This window comes from Antennarius striatus, chromosome 17, assembly GCF_040054535.1.
Source record: "Antennarius striatus isolate MH-2024 chromosome 17, ASM4005453v1, whole genome shotgun sequence".
Classification (NCBI taxonomy): domain Eukaryota; kingdom Metazoa; phylum Chordata; class Actinopteri; order Lophiiformes; family Antennariidae; genus Antennarius; species Antennarius striatus.
This window is the reverse complement of record NC_090792.1, coordinates 17,188,914-17,211,146: the sequence shown is the minus strand read 5'-3', so window position 1 is coordinate 17,211,146 and position 22,233 is coordinate 17,188,914. Positions and strand designations below refer to the sequence as shown.

Here is a 22,233-nt window from a genome sequence, read left to right as displayed (position 1 = left end):
TAAATATCCTTTAAAAAAATGAAGTAGACAAACGTGTGTATTATGTCCATGATTTGGAGGAGATTGTGTGATTGTCCACATCTGCAAGATAAGATGTTGACAGATGTTGATGAAATTTGGTGTAGGAGAGGATCTCAAAAAGTTGGAGGCGTCTCTATTTATGGTGCCAGTGTTATTACTATTTTATTTTACATTTTTCCAACATTACTGAATAATGATAATAAGCCAATAAAAATAAAACTGATGTTCCTCCACTGAAGGATCTGAGATATTCTGAGGGCAACAGAGAAATCAGGCCTGGACATTGTTTTCTCTTTGTGGAGGTTTTGAGTTTTGGTTTTGGTTTTGTTATCACCGTCATAAATGTGAGGGGAAGACATTGGTTTTGGTTGGGTTGACAAAACTCCTCACAGCAGTCACAAACATGTTCAGTTCAGTCATGATGGCTGAATCCAGTTTCATGTGTTGCCCAGAAGATCAGGAGCCTCACATTAAGGTGAATATTATTACCCCACAGGGGTAAACATCAGGATGAGGTTACTGGATTTTCACTTGAACTACAAATGTTCTTTTACTGCTGGGGAAACTTCAAAGTGTAAACAGACTGACAGGAGAGAGCTATACAAATAAAAAACTGCTCACAACCAGATTTCCAGCTACTTTGATCACCAACTTCTCGAGTTTTTTATTGATACTTAGATTCAGAATTATAATTAGAATCTGCTTTATTGGCCAAAGACGTGTAAATACACAAGAAATCTGACTCCGCAATAAATGCCAGACATGTTCAGAAAATATTTTAAAAAACCCAAAAACAACTACTGTGAGCTTTGAAAAGCAGCGTTTAGCAGAGGCTAACTCAGAGGAAAAATAAATTAAACTGAAATTGCAGTTGATCCAAGCAGAGGATCGGCCTCATCTAACAGGGACAACAAATGTTTAGAAGTCAAACGTCACAACGGAGACTGATCTATGTTAAATCTCAGACCACTTCTACTTGCAGAACGTTGGTGTGCAATCTGAAATTGTTCTCGTTCCGCTATGTGTTTGTCCAGTTTGAATAAAAAAGGCCTTACTGTGTGGTTTCCGTGTAAAAACAGCTACTGTTATATTTTCCTATTTCAGCTTTTTGCATCTTTTAAACTGCAACTACATTTTTTATTATTTATAGTTATTTAGTGCTAATATCAAGGCCTTATATTGCTGTAAAATTAATATCTAGTGCCTTTAAGGCCTCCTATTGCATAGCTAATATTAGTAACAGACACCAGTGGTGGAATGAATGGATGAATGGATGAATGAATGAATGAATGAATGAATGAATGAATGTATGGATGGATGAATGAATGAAAAGAGTTCACTGGAAGCCAGTTTATTAAGGCCAGTCTGGTTGGGTCCAGTCAGAGCGGTCGGTTCAGGATTAGATAAGTCGGGGTGAGAATCACGGTGACCCACTAAACTTGTGACCCGGTGTGAGGAACAGTGCGAGTTTAATTGGCCCCGCCCGTGAGCCGTATCAACGGGACAGCGGGTAACAAGTGACAACAGGGAACGTGCTGGCTGGCTTGTTAACTGGGGGCATGGGGTCTAGGAATGGGGGCGGGGGGGCTGCACAGTTCACTGGTGCGGGGGTATGCTCGGCAGAATCCCTGTTTTTGTTTTTGGTACTTTAGGGCATGCTCCCCGCCACCAAAGCTGGACCTGGGGGTTCACGGAGAGGTGAGCTGCTCGGTGCTGTCATGGAGACCACGGCAATGCCCGGCTGGCACAGAAGAGCCTGGAATGGTTTGTAGTCGGAACCAGAAAACCCTGATTCCCAGAATCAGAATAAAATCAGAATAAAATAAAAAAAAAATCAGACATAAAATCAGAATATAATCTTAATGGTAAAAACCTCTTACGGGAACAGATCACGCCCAAATCAACCACTTCCTCCCCGTAAGTGAAAGGTTGTTATCTTTAAATCTTGACTGTCTTTTCTCAGCTAAACGGATCAGAAAACATCCGTCAGAGGCAAATGAGTTTCATAAAATCTATATTGAAATTAAATTACAAAAGCTTTCATCTAACACGAGTCTGGATCATAATTTCTATCCTAACTGTGCAGATCAAGATCTGAAGGAGGCCTGCGGGCCCGTGGTGGGTCAGACATTTTCATTATACGCTGTATAGGATATGTGAAAAAATTTAAAGGAAATACAGCCGCAAACAGTCAAACAAACAATTAAAGCACAATAAAGTTCAGAGCTTGGTTAACTAAGTGCTTATGTGGTTGAGCAAAGTGATCCCAGGCAAACATGACCCCTTTTACATCAAGCCTAGGGTGGGAAATCTGTTGCAGTGCCGAAATTAAGCAGCAAATAATAATAATTTATGTGCTTAATTTCGCACAGAGGATGGAATGAATCAAGCCAAGAGATCACAGAAGGGAATAATAAGCACACATGACTCAGCAGCCTTATCTGAGAGGAACTCACTTCATATTCAGCGAGCTGAACTTTAAAAAGTCAGAGCAAACTCTTCTCCAGACCTGGAATAAAAGAGAAAACAGTCGATCTGAGAGCATTTCCACCTCTCCAGAGGGCTACCGATTTTCCACATTATTAGAGTTTATTATTATTGAGGTGGATTGTGCCAGTGGGACATTGTGGATCACAGTGGAAAATTAAAAAAAAAAAAAGTTTATAATGCTGCTAAAGTTCAGTCACCCGAATGTGATGATGGGCCCTGAAAGACCGATATATATCATCAGCAGCAGCTGTTTTTATCATCCAACGGCAGGACGTTGTGAAGAAGGATCTCAGACGGATAAAACTTGGTAGAAAGAGGGGTCGTGGCCCAGTAGATACAATCTGATTTAAAAGGTGGATCCAGGAAGTGATGCAACAATCCACGCTAGACAGGATATATCTGCAGGTTGCATTGGTAAAAGGCCTAAGAGTAACTGTACGGAAGCCCTCAAGAGTCAAACCAGATTAAAAAAAGTCACCAAAAGTCAACTCCTGAATCCTTCTCCAGGGGAATCACAAACACTTGTGATTTCACCATTTTAAAGTCACTTATTTCTGATCTACTTCAAAACCAAATGAAATAATCTCACTCCGTCCTTGACCCACAGAACCCCATTTTGAAACATTTAGCATCACATGTTTATTATCACTAGTTTATGAGGATGATAAAATCAAACCATGATCCACACGTGATGGAAAATCACAAGTTTCCCCAACGCTGCCGTCATCGCTCGCTCTTATTTTGTTAGGTCGATGATTACTTTGTCCCTTTATTGCCACAATATTAAAAACAGGCCCAAATCTTAACAGATTAACAGAAAAAAATTCCACTGTCTGCACATGTTGACAAATTCTAACACACTAAGCACTAATGAAATAGCTGACAGCCATTGAAAGCAGTGAATTATTAACAATTAATCTAAGTAAAGATTATTATACTGATTATTACATACTCAAGTAATTTTGCTGTTTTTACTTTATTAACTTTTTAAAGTCACACATCCCTACTTTTATAATTAATATCTGTTCTACAACAAAGAACAACAGTCTTTTCACTCGCTCCATCCCAAACGCTCGATGCCCCCGCTGGAACTCGCCGGTCCTGTGAAGACTGAGACCTTTCGTTGCCCCCAGTTCGCATTTCCAGCCTGAGTTTGCCGACAAAAAGGGACACGTTTTCTGGACAGTTTCAACAACCCTCTCCTCTGACCTTTTGCTTTCTCTAGTCAACCAACCCCTCCCTGTCCCTCCGTCTCCCCCCTTTCCACCGCCACTCTGTCCTCTGTGGGATGGTACGGAATAGTTCCCCTCCTCGGTGGAAGGGGAAAAGGTCCCAGAGACGGAGCTGTTAATTCAATCAGGAGAGCAGTATGCTCAATTAGGCACCCATAAGGGCCCTGGACGGGTCCGGGGGCCCCGCAGAGGACAGGCCACCCGGTCCCCATGAGGTATTAATTGCGGATGACAGTGTGTAAACAGTGGGGTGAATAGACGGCGCAGGTGCGGGACACCCCAATCCAGACTCAATAGCCCTTCTAACACCCTCGGTCTTCTTTCTTCTTCTCTCCCTCACATCTCTGATTAACGCCGTGGATGGTTGAGCCATGTGTGAGTTATTTATTTGTTGCCGTGCGTTTGCGTTCCGTATCGGCTTCGGTGTGCGTATTTATGTGCATCTGTGCGTTTGAAGAGGGTAATCAGGGGCCAGATTGCTGCTCGTTGACGGCCACCGGCCAGCCACAGGAGCTGGTGAAAATTGCATCCAGTACATGCAAAATATGTGGAATATATGAAACGAAATCCAGATGAAATTTATAAAGGAGTGGGGTTTCTTTCTGACCTCTGATTTTTCCTTCAGGTGCCCCCCCCCACCCCCCACCTCTTGTCTGTCTTTCATTCAGTGCTGCAATTAAGTTTTGGTCATGTTTGATAACTGCTCCAGAGCGATCAGTAGACAGACCAAAAAACACAGTCAAACATGTTCTTTAAAACAGTTTTAGGAAACTGATTGTTTCAATTCCTTTAACCTTATTAAAACCCAAATAATTCAAACACTTCAATATGCTTTTTTGAGTACAAGTAACTCAAATTCTTTGCTTAGTACCTTGATTCTCAGAAAGTTGATTCCCAAAGTTTTGCCCAAATGGCAAATTGTGCTCCCACTTTGGTTCTGGTTCTGGTTTTCTCGGGATTCTGGCTCTGCTTTTCTAGGAGACTCTAGATCTGGGTTTCTTCGGAACTCTTTCTGTGCCGTGCTCTGGGAATCTGGCTCTCTGGACTCGAGGACTTTGCTTCTGACTCAATTAAGGACTCTGATTCTGGCTAACTCAAGAGTCCTGGTTCTGGCTCTCTTGTGGATCTTTGGTTGTGGTTTTCTTGGGGGCTGCGGGTCACACCTTAGGTCTTGGTCTGGCTCCGACTTAACCAGAAGCTCTCCCTCTGGGTCTCTAAGTTTCTCTTTCTCTGAGGCTCTGGCTCCACTGATGGTCCTGTGATGGAACCATCCAGTTCTTGAACCTGCTTCATTCCCTCTCATACCTGGTTTTGGCACCATGACACCAATGACAAGGTCACATAATCACACCACCTTAACAGTAAATGCTTAAGTTATCTATGCTCAAAAGCATTTTGACAACTCTGCAAGAACAACGGGACAACTAATTAATCTGGGCCGCCGTTCTAACTTCCCTTTACCCACGACACGCAGCATACCACGCCTGAACTCTGTGTGTGTGTCTAAATTGTACTTTTTTGTACACGTGACATCACGATTGAACATCTGTGCTGAATCTTCCTCCCCCCTCCGGGTCGGGCTGAGGTGGGTGGCCTCTGTCCCGCTCTGCTTGCTTCTCTGTCTACAGACACCTGCTAATTTTCGGCGGTGTGTAGTTGGCGCAAGCCGGCAGGAGACGGCGACCGGGGCGTCTTTGGAAGGGACCGCCGCAGTAATTGGGAAATACATTTCCTTTCAGCGTGTCCATTCATTCCCTTTTTCTTTTTGTTGTTGTTGTCAGAGGTTTTCTTTCATGCTCGGCCAAACGACAACAGAATTAAAGTGTCGAGCCATGCTTTCCCGACAACAGCTTTGCACCCCGGAAAAATTTGTCTTCTTTGTTCAGGGTGGAGGGTTGAAGCGAGATGGGAAGAGCAGATATAAACTGATCTCGTTAACATTCCAAAAGACGCTCCTACTCCCACCCCCCACCCTCTATCATTCCTCCAGTCACACCAGGACAGAAGTGGACCGGCTCAGACGGGGCAGGGAGGAGAGCGAGCGATGAAGGCCTTACACTGGACCGAAGCGCATCAAAGCTCTCTGAAGCCATCTGGTCCAATTCCAATAGCTCTAATTACAAGACTCTTCACTGAGGTACTCCAAACTGTCATAGCCAACAATTAAAAATATCTGTAGGGACAAAGACCGACAGAGGGGGATCAGTGGGGGTTACCCGTCCCAGCAAAGGGTGACCCGATGGCCCTTTTCAGCTCTTAAGAGCCCGTTTTTATGTGGATTGAGGGGTTGATGAACTCAAGCCGGACACCTGCACTCAACACTGGGTTCCCTCTCCAACCTCCTTGGTCTTCTGCACATTCTTTTTTACTTTGCTCTCAATGGGGCCATACAATTTATTCTGAAAGGGAAATGATTGCTGCTCCTCTGCCGGGCGGTGAAATAAGAGAAGAAGGGAGCACCGCCGTTTAGAGCGGAAGTAAATCACTACTCCGTTAAATGTAAAGGTTTTACTTCAAAAGCTTTCCTTGAGTTAAAGCGATATAAAATGTTTAAAAGAAAATGTGATAAAAGAGGAAAAAAGTAGAAAGATGTTAATGCGATAATATGTTAAAGTCTAATATTTCATTATTTATATGAATATATATATATATATATATATATATATATATATATATATATATATATATATATTACTGCTTTTACCTCTATAAAAGTGTTTCATTTTGAAAGGCTATATTGTTTTAAACGCTTAAATCTAACTTTTATTTCATTAATATCATTTGTTAATTCTTCTTGAAATGTAAATAATGTATATAAAGGGATATGAAACGTACTACAAATAACCAGCATATGAATGTTTTATTATAATAAAGAATAAGATAAAATTTTTGATAAGTCAATTTCTGTATTGGACCAGTTTCTGAGAACATAAAATTATTTCAAGAATTTTTTAAGAACTCAGTTATAGTAATTTTGTTAGTTAATTTTTGTCTGCTTTGTTATCCAAAACAGCGTGACTTAAAGTGTAGTGACGTAGAAATCACAAAAGAAGATTTACTAAACAGATAAAAATTTCCAACATGGCCAAGCCATGTTAACAGTCTGATTACTGTATGTGTGACTGTGGGCGTGTGTGAAGATGTTTGTATGTGTGTGTGTGTGTGTGTGCGTGATTGTGTGAATGGGGGCGGCGGGGGGGGCTATACATTTCACTTTTTATTGTTGTATGTTTCATTATTTTATCACGTTCTATCTTGTGAAGCACTTTGACTTGCATTTTTTTTTTATGTATGAAAAGTGCTATATAAATAAAGTTTGATTTGATTTGAAAATTTTCAATTCCTAAACACGCAATGCCATGAGTGACTAATTTCAATAATCGATTTCTGTTTCTCTCTCGCACGCACACGCACACACACTCACACACACACACACACACACACACACACACACACACACACACACACACACACACACACACACACACCACATCAAACAGGTGATAACACCCGGCGCGTCCCGCAGCCGCTCCGGTCTGACCCGTTTCTCCATAAAGACTTGGACCACTCTGAGATGGGCGTGGCTTTTAAGACCATCCCTGGCTCCTGATTGGTCGCTGGGTCTGTCGCTCGGTGGTACCTCTCCCGCTCCGCTTTTAAATCAAGTTGCAATGGATACAGGCGCGACTCAACCTGTGCGAGAAGTGCGCAATGAACAGCGGATAAAACCTCGACGCGGCTGTGGTTTCTCATCCCCTGCGCGGCACTATGTGAACAGCTGCTGAAGCAGCAGACAAAGGAAGACAACCACGCAGCGTGTGTTCTTCTCCTTTTTATTTTTTCCACGGGTCGGACCGATTGGTCATCAGTGTGACACCCGGACACACACACACACACACACACACACACACACACACACACACACACACACACACACACACGCACACACACACACACACACACACACACACACACACACACACACACACACGCACACACACACTCTACTTGCCGCTCCCTGCGCTGCGCTCACATCCCATCCATCATGTTATTATCGACTTTTCTCTTCTCTGTTCCACACTTTCTGGCGCCTCTGCTGCTCTTTTACCTGCCACAAGTCTCCACGCAGAGACCGGGTTCACGGGTGAGTACTTACCTGTGTGTGTGTGTGTGTGTGTGAGACAGTGTGTATGTGTGTGACACATATAGGTGGATTCGTTTGCAGAAGCGCAAAAAATATAGAATACGCTGTGAAAGTTGCGCGAATTTTACGCAGGAAAATTTCCCCACTTGGCACTTTTATAATATATATCAAATAATGTATGAAAGATTTAAAAAAAAGTTTTTAGAAATATAATAAAATGTTTTGTGCTATCCATTGGATTATTAATGACTAAAATCGAGGTTCTAATTTTAATCGATCAGTCAAAGACTAATTTGACGACTTTCAGGTAACATGTAAAGGACACTCATAAATAAATTCGACCTACATGATAAAAATTTAAATGCATCTGTAGTTGCTGCTATAAGTCATCAGTACACATCATCCACACATACTTCCTGGAGTTATAGTTTGCTTTTTCAAGGTCTGTTTATTTCTGGATGAACCCAGTCTGCCTGTAAAACAGATTTAAAACTGACCACTGCTCAACATTCTGCTGAGTCATGAGAGAAATAAACCCACCATTCCATCCAGATGCCTTAGGAATAAAATATTTTACTCCATTAAATATTTTACATATTCATATTTTGTGACCAATGTGCAAAGGCTGCATTTTATTTGACTATAAATGAACTTTATTCTGTTGAGAGTCGTCTTAATTTTGTCGCTGCTGTGTCTCTATTTCTTTTGTTTGTTTGTTTATTCGCTGAAACCCCTTTTTCACTAACACCCATGGATCTAAGTAAGTGATGGAGACCAGCATTGTTTCACTGTAATATTTGCGGTCAGGCGTGGGGGGGCGAGGCGGGGGCTGCCTATGTAATACTCACTAACATATTGGAACCATTTGACAACATCCCTGAACCCCCCCCCCCACAAAAGACACTGTGGTAAAGATGGCTCTATGGAATGTGCCGCAGTGATTTTATGCTTGGTGTATTTGCTCCTCTGTTACTTCATAATTGTTTCCTACTCGTCTGAGTGTGTGTCTCAGTGAGTTTTGTGTTGCTCGTTTTTGCGGAGGATCTGTGGTTAACCATGTCGGATAATACAAGCGCTAGGAAGTGAAGGGAATCAGAACAAAAGTGGTTTCATTTATTGGACTCTTCTCTAACTGATGAGAAGTGAGCTGTCTTGCCTCGGATGAAATTTTCCAAACTGCTGGTCTGGTTTCGTTCTGTTCTAGATTTTAGTTAAAGGATTTCATGCTCCTCTGCAGGCTGAGAAACTCTATCACTCTCAGCCTTTGGAAGCCCTTTCAAAACCACTCCGAGTACTCCAGAGATCCAGGGTGATGTCGATTTGGAAACTCACATCTCTGTCCTGAAAGAGTTTACACTTTTGAGCTCAGAATGAATAAAACATCTCTGCGGTTTTGGTCAGAAATTGTAGCATCTCTATCAGCTTAGAATCTCCTCTGCTTCATCCTCCTCCCGGCCTGAATGCACCCACTCACACCGCAGTGGATACTTTCAACATTGCTCACAGCTGTAACACCAGAATTCACACCCCTACTTTCCACGTCGATATCACGGGTTTGAGGCCCAGCTATTGCTGCTTGTACAGTCCTTTTGTCATGTCTATGATGTACAACTTGAGAATATAAAGGTAGATTTTTATTTATTTGGCCTTGTGCTCGTTGCAGTTCCTGCAGATTACCCAATTTGCCCGTTTCCCCATCATTCTTGTGGGTGTAACTTTGATGTTCCCTTCATTCTTGTGCCGTTCATTCACTGGCTGCAGGGCCGCACGGATCACATGATACAGATGTGTGATGGAGATTGAGGATGGTGATCACACATCGGCCTCATGCTTTGAATTATTCAGTTTAATTCGATGGCTGTGATGGTGTGGGCAAGAGAAAACAAATAAATAACCCCTATGATCTCATTAAAAAACTTTTATTGTCTCGTCCTTTTCTTTCTCTGAGAGGATTATACTTTGCAGGTTTTAATGAATGCAATGTGATATTGTGCAGTAAAGAATAATCTGTCTAATGAGGCAGGTGGTGGGCAGCCATGAAGAAACTACAAAAAAATCTGTTTCCCATGAGGGACTCAAGGCTAACAAATAAGAATGTCTCCCATTCTTATCCATCTATCCTAAATCCCTTCCCTTTATCAAACCGTCCTGCGACTGAGCTGCCGACCTGCATTTTCCAATAACAGCGAAGCCTCGTAAAAATGACTCAAAAACAAATATAAACAGGCTGGAATAATTGGCAGCCAAGCAGCAGATCAAGATTGCAGATCTGGAGAAAAGATGGTTGATTCTAAAGCAGGAAAGCTTTTTTTTTTTTTTTTTTTTAATGTGAAGACGATCAGAGCCTCAGTGAAGTTGTGTAGTAGTTCAGGAGAAAGACAGTCAACTGTTATTGCTTAAGTCTTAATTCCAATCACGTAATCCCAAATGACTTATTGCGAGCCGACCCACTGGGGGGAAGGATTAAGATGTTTTTGGCTACTTTTAAGTGGAAATAAGAGAATATATATAACAAATAAGTTTGTCTTTTAAATATGTCAATGTTCATTCTGCAGCAAATACAGGGGATAACAGCAAAATAAATAAATGCTGAAGAAATGCAACAAATGGACTGGACATGTGAGGAATCCCAACTATTCTTGCAATGTGATGGGAATTTGTATTTCGAGACAGCTGTTCAAAATGAGGTCTCTGGAGAACAATTTAAGTGAAGTAAAAGTGAGGATACTCGGGGAAAATGTACCAAATATTCAATGCAAAAATGTCTCAAAGGAACAAACCATCTGCAACACAAGAGGGAAAACATGCTGAAAACTAATTTTAGCAGGATACCGTCTGATTTTATCATGACATCATGGGATATCTGTCATAAAAGCCTTTCCAAATGAAATATTTTGGCAAAAATCTACATTCTAAAATTCTGCATGCAGAAGTTCTGGATGGAATCAGAATAGTTTCTTTAGCATGCATGTAAGTATAAGTGTGTGTATGCATTACGACATGTATACCGGGTAAAAACACATTTAAATGTGCACTAATGGCTTTCATGGGGATGCAATAACTGTTGCTTATCACATGTTATTTTCCAGACAGAGTCAAACGGGGAGAAAGCAAAGGGTTTACAGCGTAATCGTGTCTCAATGCCTGCATGTAGCCTTTAAAGGAAGAAACAGGCTTGTCAGAGTGATATGGTCATAGTTTGGCATCACTGTCCTCCGTGTAGAGACGTTATGAAATAGTTTCAGATCAACTCCGTCCTCGACTTTGTATTCAGCAGCAGGTTGTGATTAGGAACTTCAAAAATCACATCGGTGATGAGGTTTGTTTGCTCAAAAGCGGTGTGAGATTTAATGCTGATACCATAGAATGTACTGTATGTGGAGGATATTTGTGCTTTGAGATGATGGAACCACCAGAAGCATCCTTCCCCTGAGAGGTTTCTCCAGCCAGTTGCATTACATAAAACTGAATATGTGTAAAGAGATGGTAGAAATGCATCAGCAAATTTAATGCTTGGAGGAAATTTCTTGTTAATATGCATGATTAACGTGCTTCATATTCTGGGTTTAGTACTGAACTGTCTCCATGCAATGCTGATATTATGTCCAGGGCTGAAATGAAACCTGTTGATGGTGCCAGACAGGAATTCCTGACAGCATCGTCCGAAGGATATCTCACAAACTTTATATTCTAACTTCATTAACTTTACATGTTAATCATGATCAACTTCATATTTATATTTTTTCTACAAATCTTTTAAATATCTTTTTGTTTTCATGAATGATGGTCTCTGAAGGTTGGTCACCCTGGATCTAGTCCCAAAATTTAATCACTTTTCCCTCCTCAAAGCCCAACTTTCAACAAAATTTTCTCCTCCCTCCTCCAACTGTCCTAAGAAGAAGTTAAATGGTTTTCATATCCAAAAATAACCGATGAATCAAATTCAAAATAAACAAGTTCATTATCAACTTCTTTAAAATGTTCGGCTCACAAAGCGAAGCCTGACACGACCGGACCAGACGGCTGGGCTCCACTTTTTATTTCACAGGACACTGACAGACGTCTTTAAGGGTTACTCCACCAGCCACCAATCAAATTGCTTGCATATGTCAATTCCCCCACGATAGCGGAGTAATCAGCAAACGCATTTCATGCTCAATTTCGGGGCTTTGTAATCACTGTAATGAAACGCAGCTCTGTGATTTCAGGCCAGTGAGCTCCAAGCAAAGAATCGCTGCCCAGTTTATGGGGTGCGTTTGAATCTGGCTAATTGTGTTGCCCACTATGGGAAGTTGTTCAACGCAAATTCAAATGTTAGTGACATGCTTTGGCTCTTGTTCGACTGCGTGCTGAAAGAGTTATGGCTTCAGATTATCAGGTGGACTGAAACACTTCCTCTTCCCCACCGGCCTCTGCTCGGCCGCACGTTCAAACATTTCCTTTGATATGAGCGAATGTGTGGTCTCAGTTTGAGTGTGAAGACTACTATAATGTGTGATGAACGTACACACACACACACACACACACACACACACACACACACACACACACACACACACACACACACACACCTTCATGCTTCTCGGGAACAGCAGACACAGCTGACTGTTCCGTAGCCAGGATGTAGCATCAGAGGAAAACACGGAATGTTGTTAATCAGATTTAAAGCCATTTCCGAAAAGGAAGAACAACCCCCCCCCCCCTTTTACTCACACTTTCATTTTGATTCTTTTAAACCACTTCAAAAGAAACATAAGTCATCCTTTTGTCCCTCATGTATATAATCTTCTGACTGCCATGTTTACGGGAAATTTGATTTAAGCATTGTGTGAAATTGTTTATGACCTTAATAATATACTAAAGATGTTTAAAAGCAACATTTCTCTAGATGTAAAACCACAGAATTTTTTTTTTTCATTGTATTTTTCAAACGATGCGGTTCAATTCAGTTTTTTCGCGAGACTCATTGTCTTTCATAAGCTGTGTTCCTCACAAGCAGCAGTTAGTTAGCCAAGTATCTAAAGAACCAGATTAAAAAACAGAATTAAAAAACAGGAGATATTGGAATAACAGGTACACGAACAATTTAATTTCTTAAGTTATCGACTGAAGGCCGTCTTATGTGTGTTGGTTCTGTTGCCGACACTCATAGGATGACGAGCAGACGTGGAAGAAAAATATATTTTCTACAGTGGAAAGATATTTAATAAAATAATGGACTTAATTTGCATCTACAATTCAATGGTTCCTACTTTTCCACTAAAGTTCATGAGAAAATAAGCTCATAATGTTAAAGGAATTGAAATAAGTCTTAGTCTGCATCCAATTTGATGGTTTTCTCCTTGGCACATGCGCCGCCCCCTCCAGCAAGTTTAGTGGTAATCGCTCAAGTAATTTGTGCAGTGTTGACAAAAACAGTGAAATAAGATGTCTTGGTCAGAGAAGAGGAAAAAAACAAAATATGATTTGTAATGGTTATCTGCATCCCTTCAAAAATATCTTTTGTTCTTTTGTGCAACGTGCCCAGGCCTCCGAGCAGGCTTCATGAAAATCCTCCCAGCGGTTTTAACCAAATGGAGAAAAGAGAAAAAAAAAAGGATACTCACTTTTCACTCAAGGCCTATAAACGGAACGATAGTAGATAGAAAACATTTCGGAAAGCTGCAAGCTAATTATGACAAAAGCGATTATGTCAGCCTGTAAACGTGCACAGCGGTGCACAATTAGCCCGGCCATCAGTGAACAACTTTCATTTTCTCGTTACCTCTGTGGTCGGCTTGTTTTCCTCCACTTGTTGGCAAAATGAGGGAATGCCAAAAAAATGCCCGGTGCTTGACGGCACCATAAAGCATCACATGGAGGCCACACATGTATGGATGCATGTGTTGATGTTTTTGTTGTTGTTGTTGTTGTTGTTGTTGTTGAGGCCTGAGGGGAAATTTATCACATTGTATATTAGAGCAGAGCTGGCACACAAAGTTCCCTCTCTCTTTGTAACAAACACACACACACACACACAACACACACTGATGTAAGTCGGCTTGTAATGAATCTCCATCTGTGAATGAAAAAAGTTTTTTCCTGAGCAGCGGTGATGTCATTCAGGTCAAGGTGTGCCTTCCTGCTAGTTAACCAGAACCAACGTTATTTCCCCACCAGACAGGATGTGATTTGAAGCGAAGGATAGCAATTCGCTGAACTCATCCTAGACCAAAGTCAAGCTTTGCCAAGATTCCTGTGCGGATGTCGTCATTTTGGCGTACAACCTCGATCAAAAAATGAGGCTAAATCATCCACAAACGAATAAAATATAATAAAATTACAGCCTCAGTGGAAATTTCAGCGTTTGATTTTTAACTGAAAAGAATTCCAAGGAATGTGGGAATCAGAAAAAATATATTGCTACCACTAGGAGCTTTAAAATCTCCTGTTATTTCAGGTGGATTGTGGGAAATGAAGGCACTAAGTTACACAAGTGAGAAAAACACATTGAATTAAAAATGGCAATTTTTAGAGCTCTGTTTTTATAGAATTTGATCATTTAAAAAAGCAGCTAAAAGAGTCCAAAACTAGAACTGATGGACTCTTAAGAGACAAACCTCTTGCTAAGGCCTTAATGGTTACACAATGGGGGCTACATTTCACTTATTTTATGAGTAGTGGAGGGAGAACTTGTGGCGCTCCGGGATGTTCCTTGTGAGAATGTGTGTGTCTACGGAATTTGGCTTGTTAAATATGAGATTTCATTGTTTCCCGGTCAGCAGCGTTGCGTAACTCCCCTGGTGTCGGAGCCTCGGCTCATCCATCACCTCATCGCTCCGGTGGGCCGCCGGCCAGAGGAGCGTAGCCTGTCCTCGCCAGGTTAAATTTATACAGGCGTCAATTGGAGATAAGAACAGATCTTTTTGGAAATGAAAGAAGAGCTCTCTGAGTGGTCGTCTAAGTGAGATTATTCCACTTGATGCTTTAGCCTCGCTGTAAATCTTTGCTGCTACTTATTGCACCATGATGGAAAACTTTCCATGATGATTTACAGGAAGATATTAGAGCGTTTCTCTCCACAGGTTCAGACTAACTCAGATGCAGTGAGCAGCACATGTTCTTGCTTATGCAGTAATAAGTTCCTGTTACTGTTTTATGTAGATGTGTTTATTTTGTTTTGATTATTGGACGTCGGATGGGTTTCAACCACCGACCATTATTGACCTAACAGGATGGGGGGGGGCGGGGGGCTGTTTTCTTTCAGGAGATAACGCCAGGTCCCGTCATCCTGGTTAATACTGCAGCAGCTGATGGTTGTCAAACAAACCTGAGTCAGACAGTAAATGAAAATATCTGCTTGAATTAGTTTTAACCTCCTCAAGTTCCCAGATGGGTGTGGATCACCAAACTGTGACAGGAAGTTAAACCCCAACTCACAGAGGAGTTTAAGCCTTTTGTCAATACTGATGTTTAGTGTGATGCTAAAAGACGCCACACCACGAGGGAACACAATCGTTTTTCACGCAACATGCGATCCAGACTCGGTCGACTATCACCACCGGGTGCGCGTGAACTTTATTTTGGCAGGAGTCAAATGTGAACCACATGCACGTTTATTGTAGTGAGGATGTCATGTGGAGCGGTGGTCCACTACACACTCGACCAGACCTGAGAGGAGGCTGGGATACGGCGAACGGCGTCGATTCAGCAGATTAGATTAGATAGGGTTTAGTGCACCGTCTGCTCTTGATAGTCCCTCCTGGAGGCTGCGTTTTTTCTTTCTCCATGAGTTTACAACTTGTTCCTCAGTTCTTTTAATCTGAAATGCACATCTGGTAACGCAAATGCAAATTTAGAATTTCAGTTCATTCATTTTTATTTTCAAAATGCATGCATTTAACTCCCAATGAGACGCAGCGTTGGCCATGAGGTGGACGTCTGCCACTTGCAAGAATAGTGTAATAAATATTTTAACTATGCTCAGATCTGTTGATATTAGCATGATCACAGCTAATACCTGTTAAATATGAAGCCAGTGCCAGATAGCTTAGCATAAAGACTGGAAATCAAGTATGTTTCACGAGTGGAAAACCATCATATGCTGGAGATTCACATCTTACAGCTTAAATGGTGAACAAATAGAACGCTCCCTGAGGAGTGTTTGTAATTCGTCAAATCTTGAACTCAAATAAAATAACTCTCAGCTATAAATTGAGCAACGGTTTCTTATTCGCTGGAGTCTCTCTGCTTTACAGGAGACGAGTCTGTGGGTGGGACGCCGTGACTAAGAAATGACTACGTGTGGGAGCAGGAGTGTTTATTTCCAGTTACAATGCTGTCTCAAAATCTGTGATTTAATGTTTTATTATGACGGAGGAGGTGGAGGAGCTGCATCCATTAGGGTTGTGAGTCAGGGTTAGGGAGGATCGGTCCGTTTGTAGGCAGAGGCCAGACTTCGTGGCTCTTCACCTGGAGGAGTGGACGAACTCGCTTAAATCACTTTTTTTAGTACGGCTGGCTTTGGACGCTGATTTAGGGATTTAACAGTTCATCACAAAGACAAACTGCTTTCTGTCCGCAGTACTTTGGCTCAGGCTTGTTCATTCTTTTCAACCTCTGCTGTGGAATAAACACGTAACTAACTGCCTTCTTCTTTACTTATATTTCAAGTCAAACTTGCGGTTTTTCTGCACGACCTATTTTGAAAAGAGTCATGTTCTTTGTATAGCCTCTTTATTTTGGTTGGAAAAAAAAAAACAATAATATGCAGATACATGGGGTTTTTTTCCCCCTACGACTGAATTATTCCTGTCTTCCGCCGAAGCCAAGAGGAGAACACGCGAGTTAAAAATGAAACGATGCACTGTGTTTTCCTCCCTGTCTGCACTCTCTCATAAAGAAGCACATCATGATTTAGTTTTACTCTGAACGCTCTGACAAGAGATTTTCTACGATGCTTCAGCGCCAAGTCTTAAATCAGATTTAACTGTCTGGCTTGTTCTGGATGTTCTGCTGAACTGGATCCATGCTGTGTGGAGTTAGATTTGTGCAGCAAAGCCTTTTACTCCTATTCTAAAATTTTACTAGAGCCAAAAAAAAAGTCCCTCTGCAATCAAACTTGTGACCCACCAGTTTCAGGACTGTGTGTGAAACTCTGGACCACCCTGTCATCTCAATCTGTCCGCTATCAAAGCTCTAATAGCTCTTTCTCTGTCAGGAGAAAGGTAATATCTCTCTTAGCTCCCTACAGTTGATAGTGTATCTGTCTGCGACACATGATTATTTGTCTTCCCCAAATTTCCAACACTCTATCTTCTGTTATTTTTAGTTGTACAAAATCTTAAAGTATCATGCCTTAGAGGTGAAATAATCCGATTTTTTTTTCTCAGTGAGTCCTCAACTGTTTAAGTAAGAGTATTAAAATACGGCAGTAAAAGGCCGTCGCTAAGACGATGAAACCGATCCAAACGAAGTTCTGAAAGTCCGTCAGATTGCCTCGGATACACGTGTCATTAGCTCACCAGCTGGAAGAGTTCCAGTGCACTCAGCTCATGAATAAATTGCTGGGATTTAGAAATTGATGTTCATGACTGTCATAACTGTCAGATTTGACAGATACTCCCTAGTATTTGCATTGTAAAGAACCCACAAAGGACTGTAAAGAGATTATTTTCTGACTGCGACTCGTTTTCTTTACCGCATTTTGGATTTGTAATCCGCGCTACAACAAATCTGAACTCCTGTTTAGTTTCCAGGACATCAGCGAGAAAGAGAGACGAGCCAGAATATGACAGATTATATAAAATTCAACCAACAGTTAGCAGCATTCTGCCAGCGAGGCTGAAGGCGGCTTTATTTCTTTTAGCAAAACCTGACGGACGATTGGTCGATCAAATTTGTGCCAGGAGTTTGTGCAGCTTCCAAATTAATTACACACTTTGGTTGTTAGAAGAAGTTGCTCGAGGTCTTTTTTGGTTTTCTTGACAGAGATCACTTGAGGTGCATGTAAGTTTGACTCTTCCTGTAGAGAAGGAAGGATTCTGAATCATTTTGTTGAAGTATGTCCTTTAAAATAAAAATAACCTGCTAAAAAAAAAATTTTTTTTCAAACATATCAAGTAGAGGGATTTTCGGTAAGCGTTCACACTAAACTGAACCCTTTTGGTAAAGAGGCGATTACAGTCGATTAGTCTAAAACTCCATTGATGTATGAGAGCAAAACTGTCCAGGAAAATGGTGTCACTTGTGGATATTTTACATATGATTTTATTGGGAGTCACTTTCAGAATGGAAGGGAATGATTGTGACAATTTGTGGAGCAGTTTGACTCCTTCATAAAAACGATAATTAATAAAGCCAAAGCAAAGGCACACATGGGAGCGCTGGACTGCAGTTAATCTGTTTAGAACTCCTCGTGATTCTTTTGTATATATGAGATCCAGTTGTACGTCGGTTCCTTTATGACATCAGCAGTTTGGCATCGTTGGCATTTCCACTGTTCATGTCGGTCTGATTGCTCTTTATGTGTTTGGATGAAAATACGTCTCCAAGCAACACTTTTTCATGTTGTTCAAAATACAACTTTTTGTATTCGAGCAGCAGGATAAGGGGAAACTGTTTGTGGACATTCAAGCTCACCGTGTGCATTTCTAATACAGATCATTTTGAAAACTTTCCTGATTTTGGCGAAGTGAAGGATGGAAAGTGTGCCTTTTGTTTCTGGCTGTGCCTCATGTTCCACCACTTAGTTGCCACCGTACCTGCCTTTAATGAGATCTCTCGTGTCGGATTCAGAGCTCCAGCGAGTGCTCTGGCTCTTGACAGATATTTGAGAAACTTTCCTACTTGGTTCTCTCTTTTTTTTTTCTTTCTTTCAGGAAACAGGTGTTTTGAGCAGCTACAACTTAAATATATTTATGAGATAAGACAAAGCAAGTATTTCTTTAAATAGTGGAAGGAAGAATTGTCAACAACAGTTGGCATGGAGTTCCTGCCTGGAGTGTTGGAGTGCTGCTCGACGTACACCTACTCTTTCATCGCTGAACCACAACTCCATCTCTTTGGCAGAGTTTGCACTCGCTTGAAATCCGTTAGACCATAAATAGGCAGCTGCAAAGCCAAGAACCATTACTGCTGTCAGAGAGAAAGCCGTCTTCCAACAGCAGAGTAGAATGGACTTGCTAATATATCATGGGGTAAAGAGGAGGGGAGACTTGGAGGAGGATTCCCCCTGCTCTAAACCGAATTGGGCTCCTTTTAAACGTCCTTTAAAAGCTGTCTCCAGCCAAAGATCAATTAGATTGTCTCGAGGTTCAACATCGGTCCCAACCGCTCACACCTTGGTTACATTAGCCTAAACAAAGAGAGGCAGGGACTGACAAGTGTTCAGTAAAAAGACGTGTTCTAAACCGAATAGGCAAATGACCCATGAGCCCAATTTGTATGTTTCTCTGGCAAACTCTCAGATTGAGCTGAATACAGTCTTTGTTCAACTATAACAACTAGAGAAAAGATGAAAACAAGCCAAAAAGAAAGGAAAAACAATTTTTCATGGAATGAGAATAAAACTTTAGCAATCTTAAAAGTCTATCTGTTGGTTTGTGGATGACCCTAGGTGGGTTGTATTCCTCTGTTACGCAAACATGCGGCTGTGTTTCTCACTGCAGTGGCTGATAGGAGACAGAGACACCCACTGTGGGGTCATCTGCTCACGGACGCAGGGGAAGCCGGTGTGCGGCTCAGATGGGCGGAGCTATGAGACCGGCTGTGAACTGCAGAGGGCGCGCTGCAAAGATAGATCGCTGACGCTGGCGCACCGAGGCCGGTGTCGAGGTGAGACTGAAGGAATTCCTCAAGATGCTGACATCTTTTTTTATGCTGATGATGCCGATGTTGCAGATTCCATTAAATATATTCTAGAAAATCTTTATGACACAAACATCTTCTATATAGTGAAGAGATATCTTAAATTACTTGTTGGTATAAAAGAAAAAAATTCAAAATTTCACGGAATAGTTTTTACACAGTCTGAAATGAAACCTAGTTTCATTTGCAAATAATATAATAGGAACCGCTCCATATTTTCTGTTTTCATTTCCTTTCTTTTCCATTGTGTTGTGATGTTTCCATGTTTTGTGGTTGACGTTTTCTCATCAGACATTTATTAGTAATGTTTTTATAAATTCCAACACACAATATCCGTGGCAAAGCAACATATAAGGGAAATTTGAGTTTTGGGGGGAAACTGTGGTTTATATCACAAAAAATAGTGATAAAACACAATCTGGTCTTTACAATTTGGAAACATGCTGAAGAAATGCTTCCTTGTGTTTTGTAACATTTTAATTTGAATTTTAATTTGTAAAAGCAATGTAAGCACATCGTCAGATCACACAGACGTTCTTGTCAATTCTTTTTGCCTTTCAGGTAAAAACTGGGTGAAGCTCGATCAGATGTCGGTGGTCGCAGCGCCTACTCCCACAACTGAAGGGAGAGGCCTGGAGCTCAAAGGTAAGGACCAGCAAACCTTCAGACAGCATCTCGATCCTCCGTCTCAGTCACAGGGACTGATTACCAGGAGATGAGCTCAAATGTTATTCTATGTTGCTAAGATTGAGTTTTTGCCTCATTGTAATCTAATCTAAACTTCCCCTTGGAGACGGAATACGGCGGAGCAAAACAGTAGAGTGATTTACGTCAGACTCGGAGAGCATGTTTAAGATGCAGCCGGGATCTAAAGCGAACACACCAGACACTTTTGGAACTGAACGAGAAGATGTCTTTCATTTTCCGCTTCTCTGTAGGCGTGTAAGTTTTTACAGACTAAGATCACACATTTCCTCAGTCTCTGGATACCAGCCACTCAACAACAGCAGAGATTGATAGGTCTAGAGTCAAGGTTGGATCTGGGCATCCTCCCCCATTTTTCAGCCCGGCTGTCCATTAGGAAAACAACAGTTCCAACCAAATCCATTTTTGGAGTTAAATTTAGTTTTTAATACGTGGGATTTGTTTCATATCTGTGGTGTGCCAAGGGAAGGAGAGTCAGGCAAAGCTCACACACTCTTGCAGATGCAGCAGGCCTGCTTTGTTTTAATGACACTGCTGGTTTTATTTGAGTCGTCAGTTCATGAAGCGATTGTTGTTTAAAATAGCAAAACCTGGCAAAAGCTGGCTGAGGTGCGCTTTAAACTCGGAGAAAACATTCTGTAAAAATTTGATTACAAGAAATTGCTAATGGTGCATTAAACAGCAAAAACATCCCCAAGACTATTACAGGTTTATTATGTTTTAGCTGTGATAAAAACAACATGGGTAAAATCATACTGCAGGTGTCCACCGAGACCAAATGATCCTGCATGTATCTGACCAGCTTTCCTGACCTCTGACCTCTGACCCACCCCTCCAATATGTTTAGCGTAAGTCAGTGTCCACATTTCTGGGATCCCTGTCTTTATTTGAATCCACACTGAGTTGAATGGACATTTAGATGTTTAGTATTGTTAAAATGCATGCGGTGGTTTTTGAGCAATCCTGCCGGCAAACAAGGCAACCAACCGATCAACCAACCAACCCAACATCCTATGGATAAAGATGAAAGCATGATGTTTTCATTTCTTTGATGGAAGGAAATGGATCTCTTCATTTCAAAAATAATGTTAATGGATATTTGTCTTTTTTTTTACACTGGCTTACGTGTCTCTCTGACCTTCAAGAGGAATTTTCCAGTACAGTAATCCCTTGTTACTCGCAGTTAATGTGTTCCAGAACCAACAGCAAATAACGAAATTTCGCATTACAGTGACAAACTATTTATTATATTATTTATGGTAATTTAAATATTTAGGAGCCCTCCCTGTACTGATATTAAACCACCTTGTATCTGTATTACCTTTTCCCACACTTTTATAGATTGTTTAAAGCGCTTTTAAATGTTTCTCTAATACACAGAAGTGTGCTACGTTCTGTGAGTCTCGGAACCCAGCGCACTTCGGAATGCTGTCAGCCAATAGAATGCGCGTACGGTATCACATGACTACCTACTAAAAATCCACGATGAGGTGAATCCAGGCATCTTGAAGCACAAATATTTTATATCTTACATTCATTCATTCATCGTCTACCGCTTCATCCCCTGTGATTGGTCGCGGAGGGCTGGAGTCTATCCCAGCTGACTGAGGCAGGGGAAACTCCGTGGGCGACGCCAGTGCACCACGGCTTTATATCTTAACTGTCAGATTAAATACATTACAGAAAACAGAATGGCATTTTTGTGGAGATCTGTTCAACAATTTTTGCACCAATTGGTTGAGATCCTCACCAAGCTTCCATATTTTCTCTTGGTCCACACTAAAACCTGGTTTT

At 41.3% G+C, this 22,233-nt stretch overlaps 1 protein-coding gene across 8 annotated transcripts in view; it reads left to right on the top strand.

Moving 5' to 3' along the window:
- The first annotated feature begins 7,426 nt into the window (after window positions 1-7,426).
- Window positions 7,427-22,233, top strand: part of smoc1 (SPARC related modular calcium binding 1) — a 36,916-nt gene continuing 22,109 nt past the window's right edge. For all 8 annotated transcript variants that reach the window (XM_068338175.1, XM_068338174.1, XM_068338173.1 and 5 more), the window contains exons 1-3: window positions 7,427-7,887; window positions 19,536-19,701; window positions 20,296-20,379. In XM_068338175.1, the coding sequence (XP_068194276.1) occupies window positions 7,789-7,887; window positions 19,536-19,701; window positions 20,296-20,379 (349 nt within the window). In that variant the 5' untranslated portion in view covers window positions 7,427-7,788. The remainder of the gene's footprint in view (window positions 7,888-19,535; window positions 19,702-20,295; window positions 20,380-22,233) is intronic.